General features: G+C 37.8%; 2 protein-coding genes and 1 long non-coding RNA gene across 4 annotated transcripts in view; all 3 read left to right on the forward strand.

The window, feature by feature from the left end:
* The window catches only part of LOC137968129 (uncharacterized), a 197285-nt gene that overhangs the window by 66695 nt on the left and 118090 nt on the right, over nucleotides 1–12500 (forward strand). The gene's annotated exons all lie outside the window — the stretch shown is intronic.
* The window catches only part of LOC137968304 (uncharacterized), a 48283-nt gene that overhangs the window by 7919 nt on the left and 27864 nt on the right, over nucleotides 1–12500 (forward strand). Inside the window, exons 3-4 of the mRNA XM_068814907.1 lie at nucleotides 3807–5062; nucleotides 8032–8364. Coding sequence (XP_068671008.1) covers nucleotides 3807–5062; nucleotides 8032–8364 — 1589 coding nt within the window. The remainder of the gene's footprint in view (nucleotides 1–3806; nucleotides 5063–8031; nucleotides 8365–12500) is intronic.
* LOC138012731 (uncharacterized) lies at nucleotides 1273–2795 on the forward strand. 2 transcript variants are annotated; one of them, XR_011125069.1, is made up of 3 exons: nucleotides 1273–1479; nucleotides 1818–1893; nucleotides 2478–2795. It is a non-coding gene; the product is annotated as an uncharacterized lncRNA (long non-coding RNA). The 2 variants fall into 2 exon arrangements; XR_011125068.1 differs by lacking the exon at nucleotides 1273–1479 and having other exon boundaries at nucleotides 1489–1893.

The following is a 12500-nucleotide window of genomic DNA, read 5'->3' on the forward strand; positions in this document are numbered from 1 at the left end:
GTGCCTAGAGTAGAAATTACATCTAGTCTTTTTTATGTTCATTCATGACAAACCTACATTGTATGTGTTGTTCTGCTGCTAACATTGTTGCCATCCAGCTACGATTTGATTAAAAAAAAGGCAAACAAATCATGATCCGAATGACCCCCTACTGTGACAGACTGTACAGAAGCCTTGAGGAAGCCCACTGTATGAAGATTCTTGCATGCTCCTAGACCCTGATGTGGTTTTTACTTACATATGTCAATCTACCCCTTCTCTTAACAAAAAAAAAGTGACTATTAAAGAGAAGATGTGAAGTTAACTTCAAATAAACTCCTCCAAAAATGTTTACAGCTGCTTAACAATTGGAGCCTCAATGAAGAATCCATGAGTGCTAGCAAGATTTTTACCACAAATGTGACAAGTTCCCTTTTCCACGATTATCCTGAGTACCTTTGCCACAATGTGCGTTGCAGTAAGAACAAAAGAAGTGTTTAACAATATTCCCTTTCGCTTGGCTCACAAGCTCGAAAAGTTTCTTGACTTCCTTCTTGCAGTTGTTGGGTCTGGGGCAGTGATCGAGCTTCAATCACTGCAAGCAAGTCACGAAATGCTTCTTGTGAAAGTTTATGTTTCATCACAAACGACAATATCAAAACAATGCTCGAAGTGGTTGTTATAGGCGCACCAGACAATAGCAAATCGATCATCCTCTCTTTCACACTACTTTGCAAGAGCTTCAGAGTCTGATCCACCAGTACTCTCGACATCACTGAAAATGTCTGAAGAAGTACCCTCCTTGATAAAACGTGCATACATACACTGTACTTTTGCGTTCAGTGAACTGTAATAGCTCGTCGTCACTCGCACTGTCGCATTATAAACTCTCAGCTGTAAACCTTTCACAATCTGTGCTAAGAACTTCGTCCTCGTTGAGGCAGAATTGTTCATCGCTGTTACTGCAAGGTAAAGGTAAACTGGATGCTGTCACTGTCACATCGTAGTTGATCGAGACATCATGATCATCTTCGAACTCAAAATTGTGATCACGTCTGTAGCCATGCAGAGAAACGGTTTGAGATATGTGGATACTGCGGGGACACGTTTTTTCTTCTTGCTGCTGGAAACTTACACGCGTTTGAATGCCGCATGTATCCTTTGTGGCATACGTCCTATTTTTCTTCTCTCCGCCATTTTTGTTGTTTGCATGTGACTTCGACCGTGTGTGCCTGGGAGCCAGAGTAAAGATCAGTGCGTACGCATCTACTTGTGGTCACGTGGTGGCTTTTAACTAATCACAATGTGAGAGAAAAGAACGCGTCCTTTTCGAATTTGTCACTTTCTTCGTTCCATCGTGATCCTTCGATGTTTTCGTAAAACTTTTGTCACATTTAGAGAAAGATTCCGTGCTTTCAGGGTCCGATTCGAGTGTGTTTTAAGTAGAAATGTCGGGACGTACTTCACGCAAGAGAAATGCCCCAACTCGTCTTAGAGAAGGTAGGAAAATTCTCATGTTTGTATGCCTTAGAAAGTTGCAAAAGCTTGAAGTGTCATTTGTTTTAGAACTTCGATCATAAGCTTATATACTCTAACTGTCTCCTCCAAGTTCCTATTTTTTGTCAGTGTAAAGTTGTTACTAAACTTAGAACATACTCCACTAAAAAAGTGATCACGAATTACTTCGCTCGGATCGAGATCATTGTTGAATCTGCGCATAGATCACTACCGATAGACCACAGATGTAAATGTCGCACAAGGTTTAGAGATGTTCAAATGGTGCAACCCAACACGAGTCAAGAAGTTTTGTTTCAAATAGATTTGTGTTTGTTTAACAGAGTCTTGGTACCTTGGGAGTTATGAAGATGATTGCAAGTTGAGGGTCCTTACACTTAGGCACAGTACCGCTCAAAAGTAAGTCTACAGTCTCAATTCGATCCTCGAGACTTAATCCTTGAACGTTTCAAGCATCGAGGATCAAGTTGAGACTGTCAACTTACTTTTGAGGGGTACTGTACCTATTCAATGGGAGATATTTTACATAGTTCCAATGTAACCTACCTACTTTAACATAAACAAACAATTTGCTATTATTTAATTGCATGTTCATGCAATCATTGGTAGGTTCATTATTCTTTTTCTAACAATTGACTATTTCTATAAAGTTGCCACATAAAGGTGCTCAAAGGCATGATATGAAATTCCTCTGTATTTTAATTTTTTTGTATTAGCAGGCATGAATTTAACTAGCTTGCATGTTTAACATAAAATAGAGAAAATATGTGGAATGCTTGTGTCTGCACAAAAAGAAAAGTGATGCTAAGTGCCTGGATAGTTTTTTTAAATTTAAATTGTCTAAAATTGCTTACATTCCAAAGCCCAGGAATACCTGCTTTTAAGTGAATACTCAAACACCCAGGTTAAAACAGTGTTGTGACTATTGTTGGGTAAATAAAAATGAGACCAAAAAAATTAACATTTCTTGATTCTACCTTTAGGTAAAGTCTGTTCGAAGTATGCCGAGATATGAAGTGTGCCAAGGCTCGGCGGCCACAAAGAATATGAATCTCTTCTGTACGAGTGGAATAATAGAACAGTTTTAGCCCTTCGTAAAGCCATTATAGTGACACCACACTAGATGGGCATTAAAATAAACAGACACTTGCATTAAGTTTTAATTGTTAACAGTTCAAAGGTGGACAAAGCTTGTACAGTCTTACTTTGTAAGCGCTTCATTTCAGATTTCAACTTTTAAGTTTTCAATTTAACATTGTGTCCATGATTTGAATAAAGGGACTTTAAAGCTTAAACACAAAGTGGTCATTTCCGTGAATAATTTTCACCTTTGTGGAAATATTCTAGCAATTGCATACCTCCAGTAAGCAGCTGAGGTATGGGTTTGCTATGGGTACAAGTTGTCTTTCCCATTGTAGTCCCATAGTGTTTCCATAGCTTGTGGAGCAGCAATAGTTTACGTATCGATCTTTTCCATAGATGTGGGTTTGGTATGGGACTGATTACAGCTCCCATACAATTCCCATATCATTCCTTTGCATGGCAATCATCCCATACCATTCCCATAGCCCATATCATTCCCATATATGGGAATGATATGGACTTTTACGAAATATGTATGTTTCCCATAGATAAGACAATAGAGAGGCAGTTTATGGCATCATATGGGTTTGATATGGTGTGTAATGTCCCACATCAAAACCATATGAAATCCATATATTGCCCATAGATTATCCCATATCTTACCCATATATGGTCCATATATGGCCCGTATCACTCAGTTTGGTAAGGGGCGCCATTCAGGGTTTGCAAATTTGTTTTGTGTGCATGCTTAGCATACAATGTAGTTTACAACTGTAATTCATAGACAGACTGTAGTTGTACATGTTTTCCAGTTTAAAGTCAGGGGGCTAGCTGTTATTGGGATCCAGGGAACTGCAGTACGTAGGAGTCCTTGCACCTGTGCACTAGGTGTCAGGATAGGCAAGTTTTCTGAAGAAGAAAGGGAAGTTTTGTCATTGTACTGACATTTAAACTGGCAAGAGATTCATACATTTTTTACAGAATGTTATTTGGAATTTCTTTGCCAGTTGAAAAAGAAGTGTGATGAAAATTATTTTTCTTTCATTCCTTCCTTGTGCAGTCCAGAAAGTAAACATAATGCAAATTCATGGTAAAAAATCACTTACCCATTCACCACTAAGCACCCCCTAACATTGCCAACATTACTGTACGTGTATTCAGGATGAGCATTTGACTGTAAAAGATGGTACAGTAGCTGCTGAAATCTCAGTTTTTATTTATCATTGCAGTTGTCTTTTAATTGGAATTCAAATCATGTCACAAGAAGTATCTGAAGAAGCAGAGGAGATTTCCACCCGAAACAGGGAAATACTGGACATCACTCTTTTAGGGAGTGAATGGAATTCAACGGAGGGTGGGTTGTCAACATTAAACAGAGAGCTTGCGATTCATCTGTCACAACAGCCAAATGTCAGAGTTTCTATGTTGGTCCCAGAGGGTGCTTGTAAAGATGAAGACAAAAAGGCAGCCCAAAAGGCTGGGGTCCGTGTTCTTGATGCAAGCCAACGGCCAGGCTTCAATGAACCTCGTGACTGGTTGGGCTTCCCACCTCAGGATCACAGAATGGATGTTGTTGTTGGCCATGGTGTCAAACTTGGCCGGCAAGTTCAAGTCATAAAACGTTCTCCAGAATTCAAAACTTGTAAGTGGGTGCACATGGTGCATACTGCTCCAGAAAACCTCAGCAAATATAAGGGTTATGATAATCCTACTTCAAGAGGTGAACAGAAGCACTGGGATGAGGTTGATCTTTGCAAAAAAGCTGACCTTGTTGTTCCAGTGGGAGCAAGACTTAAAAAGGCTTATTCTTCCTATTTGCAGGGAAGTAAGAAGGATGAGGATATTTTTGAAATGGTTCCAGGTCTATTTAATCGGGAATTTGGGGCTTTAGAGCAAAAGGCCAAAGTTGACAATGATAAGTTTAAGGTGTTGTTGTGTGGGCGCGGAGATGTGGAGGACTTTGAGCTGAAGGGATATGACATTGCCGTTAAGGCATTTGCTGATCGACGCCTGAAAGGAAAACGTTTTTATCTTCTGTTTGTGGGTGCCCCTGATGACAAGCAGGATGAGGTCAGGAGAAGACTTCTCAACTTTGGAATTACTCAAGAACAGCTGATAGTGCGAAAGTTTGTAAAGAACCGGAAAAGAATGAAGGATCTCTTTTGTGAGGTTGACCTTGTCACCATGCCTTCAAAATCAGAGGGATTTGGTCTTGTAGCCCTTGAAGCCCTATCAGCAGGCTTACCAGTTCTTGTCGGAAGTAATTCAGGATTCGCAAGAGCATTAGAGAAGATTCACTTTGGAGACACGTGCATAGTTCATTCAAATAATCCTGCCAAATGGGCAAAAAAAATTAAAGGTGTCAGAGCTAAACATAAACAGCGGCTTGATGAGATGACCTTCCTGAGAGAATGTTATGACCAAAAATTCAGTTGGAAGGAACAGTGTGGAAATCTTGTGGAGGAACTGTGGAAAATGGTTTATGGTATTTTACTGCTTTGTTTGTTTCATTTTAAACCCTGTATAGTGACAACGCTGTTCTGGTGACCTTTGCATTGCATCTGACAGGATGCGGCGATGCGGATCCGCATAATTCCCTAAAATCTGCACCCTCCCCATAATTACGATATTTTTTGCATAAAACTGAAGAAATGCCTGATATTAGTGATAAAGCAGCTGCTTACCATCCTCACAAACACAAAAGGCAAAGAGATTGACTACTTTGAAACGCTTATTTTCCTGAACATTGAAGAAAACACGCCATTTCGTTCGCAAGATGAAAGTTCGTAAGCAGTTTCCATACATTTTGCAGCAATGAGCCTGGACTCTAGTTAAACCATTTTCATAACATACCCTAGAGTCGAAATTTAAAAAAAATGATGCAACAAGGTATGAAAATTTAGTAGCAAATTAAAATGCATCATTTGTAAAAGAAGGGACAATCATTGCGATGAAGTTGTACAAAACAAAATAGGAGCCCGCAATACGGACTGTATGTCTAGGTACTTCATGTATCCCCTATTATAGTGTATTTAAATTATAATGTATTCCCACGTGTATATTATAATGTATTTAAATAATTAGCATTAAATACCCATGCATACCCTAATATATCCCTATATACCCATGTATACCCTTATATAGGGGTATACATGGGTATATAGGGGTATACATGGGTATATAGGGGTATATAAGGGTATACATGGGTATACAGGGGTATATAGGGGTATACATGGGGTATAGGGGTATATAAGGGTATACATGGGTATACAGGGGTATACATGGGTATATAGGGGTATACATGGGTATATAGAGGTATATAAGGGTATACATGGGTATATAGGGATATATAAGGGTATGCATGGGTATTTAATGCTAATTATTTAAATACATTATAATACGCGTGGGAATACATTATAATTTAAATACACTATAATAGGGGATACATGAAGTACCTAGGCTGTACGTGTAAAAAAACCGCTGAAAATGGTGAATGATCGAGGGAGTGGATCGTGGTTCAACCGCATCAAAATTTTGCTCCATATCTCCTAATTGAAGCAAAATCCATGACGAGAACCAAATATTTTTTATCGCTTCATTTATTTTAGCAAAAGTTTCAGCAAAATGCCAATTACTAACCTTTAATTTTAACGGTGAAAGCTGGTCGCAAATTGGCAACTCGTCCAGATATCACAAAGGGAAAAAATTCAGTCGTAAATGCGACTTCGAGTCCTGATTTACCATAAGCATGTAAATACATTGGACAGGCCTAATTATTAGTTATATAAATTGTTTAAATTTCCGTATAATCCAGTGTAATTTCGGCATAATCAACGCATGTTTACGCATAATATGACCAAAAATTTCTGCATAATCTTTAATTTTTTTCCGCATCCTATCAGAAGCCCTGCTTTTGGGATCAATAAGAGGAAAAAGAGGAGATTTTGCCACCCTTTGTTGAAACGTCAATTAAAAATAAAAGGGGGGAATTTAAATTTCGTCGAAAAAAGACAGGCTCGCCCTTACAAAATAGCTGCAGACCAGACTCAGGTCATTAGTATGAAAAATGAGAATTGATTAAAGTTACTGTAATATAATTGTTATTTATTTTACAACAAAAGTCTAGCAATGTAATTACTAGCGGTAAATGAAAACAGGATTAATTCAGTTTCATAACTTGACAATCCTGTAAAAAGATCTAAAGTATAAACGTTCACACAAACATTTTGTAAAAGGAGTCGATAAATTTAATACTGTTCCTTAAATTTAAAGTTTGCTGTAGGTTTGCTCAAACATTAAAAAAGTGTAGAACTTTTTTTTGAAAGCCTCTACCATTTCAAGGCAGTGAAGGTTATTTAATTGAAGAGTTCATGGACATGTAGATCCCTATAATCAGAATGTCCAAGCTAACAAAGAAGAGATCAAACAGTGTTCACCAGATACTACCTCAGCAGTAGGAATTTAAACTTATACGGCTAATATTGTATATAATTTAGAGAGTTGAGAAAAGATAAAAATAATAATTATTTTGATGGTGGGGATAGGGAACACTATGCACATAATTATTTGTACATCATGTGTTTAGATGTTGGTTGTTCTATAATTTTACAAAAATATTTATGTTAAGTACCTTTCTATGTCAATCATTCACTTGCCAATGAATTCATGTACTCCAATTAACTCACCTCAAGGTAGCTGATACAAATGATGCTGAAGCCACAATATAGCAGCTAAATATAATTGGAGTATATTACAAGTGTAATGGTATCGTGCTGATAGTGTCTCTCACAAGTGAATATTCATATCCCTAAGCACTGGTGAAAAAGTGGTCACCAACTGCTGAAACATTCATGTTGTGTACAGTAACATGGAACACGATATGAAGATTATCAAAAACAAATTTTAATGACAATGTCAAATTGAGCTTTAAAAATGTCAATGTGGAAGATATTATAGTAATTAACATCTCTCTTAATTGTCTAATCTTGGTAGTACACCAATGTAGCCATGATGAGGCCTATACATATATATCCTCACATGCAAAAGATGAAAATAATTTCTTCACTGTGCATGATTAAGATAACGATTTGATTTTTTTTAGTACAAAAGAAAAGTATCTACACTTTACATGTATATAATAATGTATTTTGTTGTGTGCCATCAAACATCATCTGCATAACATAATGCTAGTAAAGTGCATGTACTTGGTCAATAAGGAACTGTTTTCATTGAACACAAGAATACTTTAATTATTAAGTCCTCATACCCAGGAGAAAGTTGGTTTTTCCATGATCCAAAATCATTTTTGGCCAACGTTTAGTATATGTACAACTGTACCATGTGCCACATGTCTGGATCAATTTTTTTCCTGCTCCTTTTAAAGATTTTCATCTGCCACTGACAGTTTGTATTGGCAGAATTATTAAGTTTGTGTTATTATGGTCTCTTTATCAGAGAGCTCTACTTTTGAAGCAGCAGCAGGAGATGGCTTGGTTGAACAACAACCTATTGCAATCCCAGTGACAGTTTGCCAGACTGACCAAAAAAAAATGCAACAGCATACTAGCATTATGGAACGTGATGCTACCTGTTTTAGAGGAAATGCAAAGAAGTCAAGAAAGAGAAAGACTTCAGAATCTACATGTAATTCTGAGGAAGGTACAGTTTGCCAGGCTGACCCAAAAATGCAACAGCATACGAGCATCATGGAAGGTGATGCTACCTCTTTCAGAGGAAATGCAAAGAAGTCAAGAAAGAGAAAGATTTTAGAATCTAATTCTGAGGAAGGTACAGTAGTTTTAATTAAAGTTTTACCCCTCACAGGTATATTTCACATATAATAAGTTTCCTGTGGACAATCATATGGTAGACAATATTGTCAATTAATGAACTGAAGTGTGAGTCAGAATGGTCATCACATTTCAGGGAGCAACTTGAGCTTCAGTTTTATTAGGGGCCTGAAAAAATCCTAGCCTGAATTTCAAATAACAAACTTTACTGATTTTAAACTACGGAAACATTTGGTAGAAACACTAATTCTGTCTAAAATACATGTAAGTTACTACATACATGACATTGTTTTTTGTCCACTACCAAAGTTCCTCTCAGCTAGACTACAACGGCTCCAGTTCGCTATATACAGGCCTTCTGATATTACGCGATGGTGCGATTTCGCACAATCGACCTCAAATCGCATCCGATCGCACAATTCACGAAAAATCGCATAATTCACAAAAGGACGCACAAAATTCATAAACTGAAACATAAATCAACACGTTTCTTAGAAATTCCTGCATTAATACGCCATTTCTAAGATGATTTATCTTGGGAAAAAGGCTAAAAAACCTTTGTCACCTTCGATTTCGTAAACATTAGAAGTTCAAGGCTTTATTTTTCATGTCGGGGACCTGGTACGAGTCTCCTTCTATTGGTGCAACACAAACACGCCCTTATATACACACCACTAAAATGACACAGTTGCCTTCTCTAATAGAAGAGATTTGTGAAAAATAAGCGAAGCTGTAAATTTTTCGGCAAAATGTAGTTTCTCTCGTTGAAAACTGATATAAACTTACTCATGGATAAGTTTGTTGTGAAAACGCTCGCTTTTTCTTCGACGAAGAAACATTCCGCCCAATCTGACAGCTCACGATCGAGCAAGAAAGTACCTCACAGGTACGCTCCACGTCACTGGACGATGGACTGATGTTTTTCTCGTCGTGCAATATTAAGGCCTTTTATACGAGACAAAATAAGCCGCGGCTTACTCTGGCCACGGTGTACAAAATACGCAAAAGGAACTATTTATACGAATATATATTCCCAGGTCAATATAAGCCGCGGCTTGAAAAAGACATGAACGTAGATTTTGTACCATTTATACGCGCGGGGGTAAACATTCGAGTCTTCTGTAAGCCGCGGCCAGAGAAAGCCGCGGCTTATTTTCTCTCGTATAAATGGGGGTATGGCCCTATTGTGATTGACCATCTTCGGAAGTTCGTGGTTGACGAGCACCTTGATCATTCATTTGGCATGTTAGCTGTGTCCTTTCAACTTTTAACGTGGTGCACCGGTAGTGCAGAGGACCTCATTTTTCCTATTTATCCCAACTAATGTCCATCGAGATTCATAATTACTGTTCCTTTGTGTTCAAAATGTCTTTAGGGCAGCAAAAAAGTGTTTTTCTTAACCTGAAACCTTATAAAACAAGCTCAAAATTGCTGAGAAAAAAATCGCATAATTTACATTATTTATCGCATAATTGGCCTTTCTAATCGCACAATCTGCCCTGAAAAAATCGCATAATTTGCATTTTTAAATCGCACCCTGTCAGAAGGCCTGTATATATGGCTAGTTTCGTTACTTGTAAGTATGTAAACAGTATATCTACCATTTTGGATCTAGTCTGGCTACTTGTCCTAGAGCTAAGAGGCTACTCGCTATTTAAGACTATTTTTAAAGCACTGTATTCTGATGGGCAACCCTAAAACCCGGAATCCGGAATCCGGAATCCGGAATCACAGTACAATACAGAGAGTAAAAACTATCCTAAACATTCATAAAAGCTAACCTTAGGCCTAATTAGGCCTAAACAAACGTTTTTAGGCCTAATTAGGCCTAAGGTTAGCTTTTATAAATGTTTAGGATAGTTTTTACTCTCTGTATTGTACTGTGATTCCGAATTCCGGATTCCGGGTTTTAGGGTTGCCCTATTCTGATAACTCAGGCCCTCCTGCTTAAATCTGCAAGTTGTTAAACCTATTACTGTAGGCATCTCCGTTCCAGTGTTGCTCCTTGGCTTTATGTTCCACTTGTACAAGGCACCTTTCAGCATTCCGTAGTCGTGATTTTCAATGAATTGCCAGCAAATATAAGGAATTGCAAAGATTTTAAAGAATATTGCAGGCTCTGCAAGGCGTTCTTAAAGGCGCACACTTTGCCTTCCTTTTAAAGACATAGAAACCACCAACCATTACATTCTACATATGCATATTTTATACATTCAAGTATAGATTTTATTATAGATTTTTTTACCATTAAATTTTTTTACCATTTACTTTCTACATATTTACATTCAAGTATACATTTTATTATAGATTTTCCAGTATGCCAATGATACATAATATATGTTAATGATATATTAAATAATTAGTATTGTAGGCCTTCACTGATGAAGAGCCACATCCTTTTATGTGGATGTACTGTGAATAAACCGTTATTTATTTATTTATTTATGTAAATTTTGAAAGTGCCTTTTCTTGCTGCAAATGAAGTTTTTGAATCCAAAACGTAGACCATAATTATGTCAGAAACTGCTATCTGAAAGTCTTGTCGTGTTGTCTTGCGATTCTTTTCTGCCATCTCGAATGCGTGACTGTTGTGCTAGTCACATAAATAAATTAGTTCGGTAACCAATCAGAGCTTATGTCATTGTGAAAACCATCTATAAATAGCCAGAAAATTGTAAACACATGGTTTCAGTGTTGTACATAACGTGACAGTTAATAAAATATTAATGAGAACTCGACAAAGAGATAAATCAGCAACTCTAATTTTTTTGTGCAAGTGCCAATGTTTATTTCAAGCTTTTTATGCAAATTTTTGACAGAGAATATTAAACTACGAAAAATATTCCACTTAATTAAAGGTCATTAAAAACCTTTATTTTTGGGCATTCATTTGGGCGAAAAATGTCACAGAAACATTTTCCAGCGTAAAATTTATTGAAAAAAACAAAATATTTGCTATTAGAGGCAAATAAACCCTTCCTATTTTAATCGCGTGCATGCAAATAAGAAACATAACAGCAATTAAATAAATTTCAGTCTCACAGTTCAGGATACCCTTTTCAGAAGAACCTTGACCGTGAATAATGAAGCGCAAAATAGACAACAAGCTTTCTTTCAAATATAAATTCTTCACTGTCACATGATAATTTTTTTTTACCTGAAGACTGTGCAGAGTTGAGTACAAAATATGGCAATTTACATTTAAAATGTAAATTGCCACACAACTGGCATGGGACTTCAGTAAACACTGTGATGCATTCAAGGCATTGGATTCCTTTTGAACCCATACAGAATTGGCCATTTGGTTTCAGTGTTGTACATAACACCACAGTTAGCCAAATAACATTATAAAGAAACAAAGCTCACTTTGTGATATCTGACGGCGAAAGATGCAATTGTTGTCGAAGACCATTACTCAGTTAACTTTTGGTGGAAGAAAGTAGAGAGCTTACATAAGGGCGTAGTCAGGTGTTTACAGGAAATCAGATGGGGTAGTCATGACATTCCGTTATGGTTCACGGAAGGGAAAACATCACTGCTACCGAAGCCAGGAGAGTTTTGTAGCGAGAACCGAAGGCTAATAACCTGCCTAAATACCATATATAAATGGTTTACTTCGTGTCTGTTGGGACCGATAGATGGCCACCTGAATGAATACCGGTTACCAGTAATGGAAAGAGAACAGAGAGGCGCAAAGGAGGGGTGTTCAGGGACAGTTGATAATTTACTGATCAACAGAGCAGTTTGCCAAGACAATCACCGTGGCAGGCGCAACCTGAGCATGGCGTGGGTTGAAGTTTGTAAGGCGTATGATAGTGTTGACCATGCATGACTAGTGGAGATGTGCTCCCTACATAGGTTCCAGAGCTGGGTAGGCAGAGTTATTCAGAAGCTGAGTTCAAGCTGGAATATGAAGATTTCAGTGAGAACAGCAAGAGGCCTTGAGACTTCAGAGATGATACCAACCTCGTTCCCAGGGTTCTCTCCTATTCTTCCCCTGTTCAACAAAGGCTTGCCCCAGGGCGACGCCCTTTGCCTAAGGCTCTTCACATTATGTGTTAACCCTGTATCGTGGCTGTTGAGCGCTTCAGATGGATATAGGATGACTAAACCAATTGGTGAGAAGATCACGCA

The sequence above is a fragment of the Montipora foliosa genome, chromosome 8 (assembly GCF_036669935.1).
Source record: "Montipora foliosa isolate CH-2021 chromosome 8, ASM3666993v2, whole genome shotgun sequence".
NCBI lineage: Eukaryota > Metazoa > Cnidaria > Anthozoa > Scleractinia > Acroporidae > Montipora > Montipora foliosa.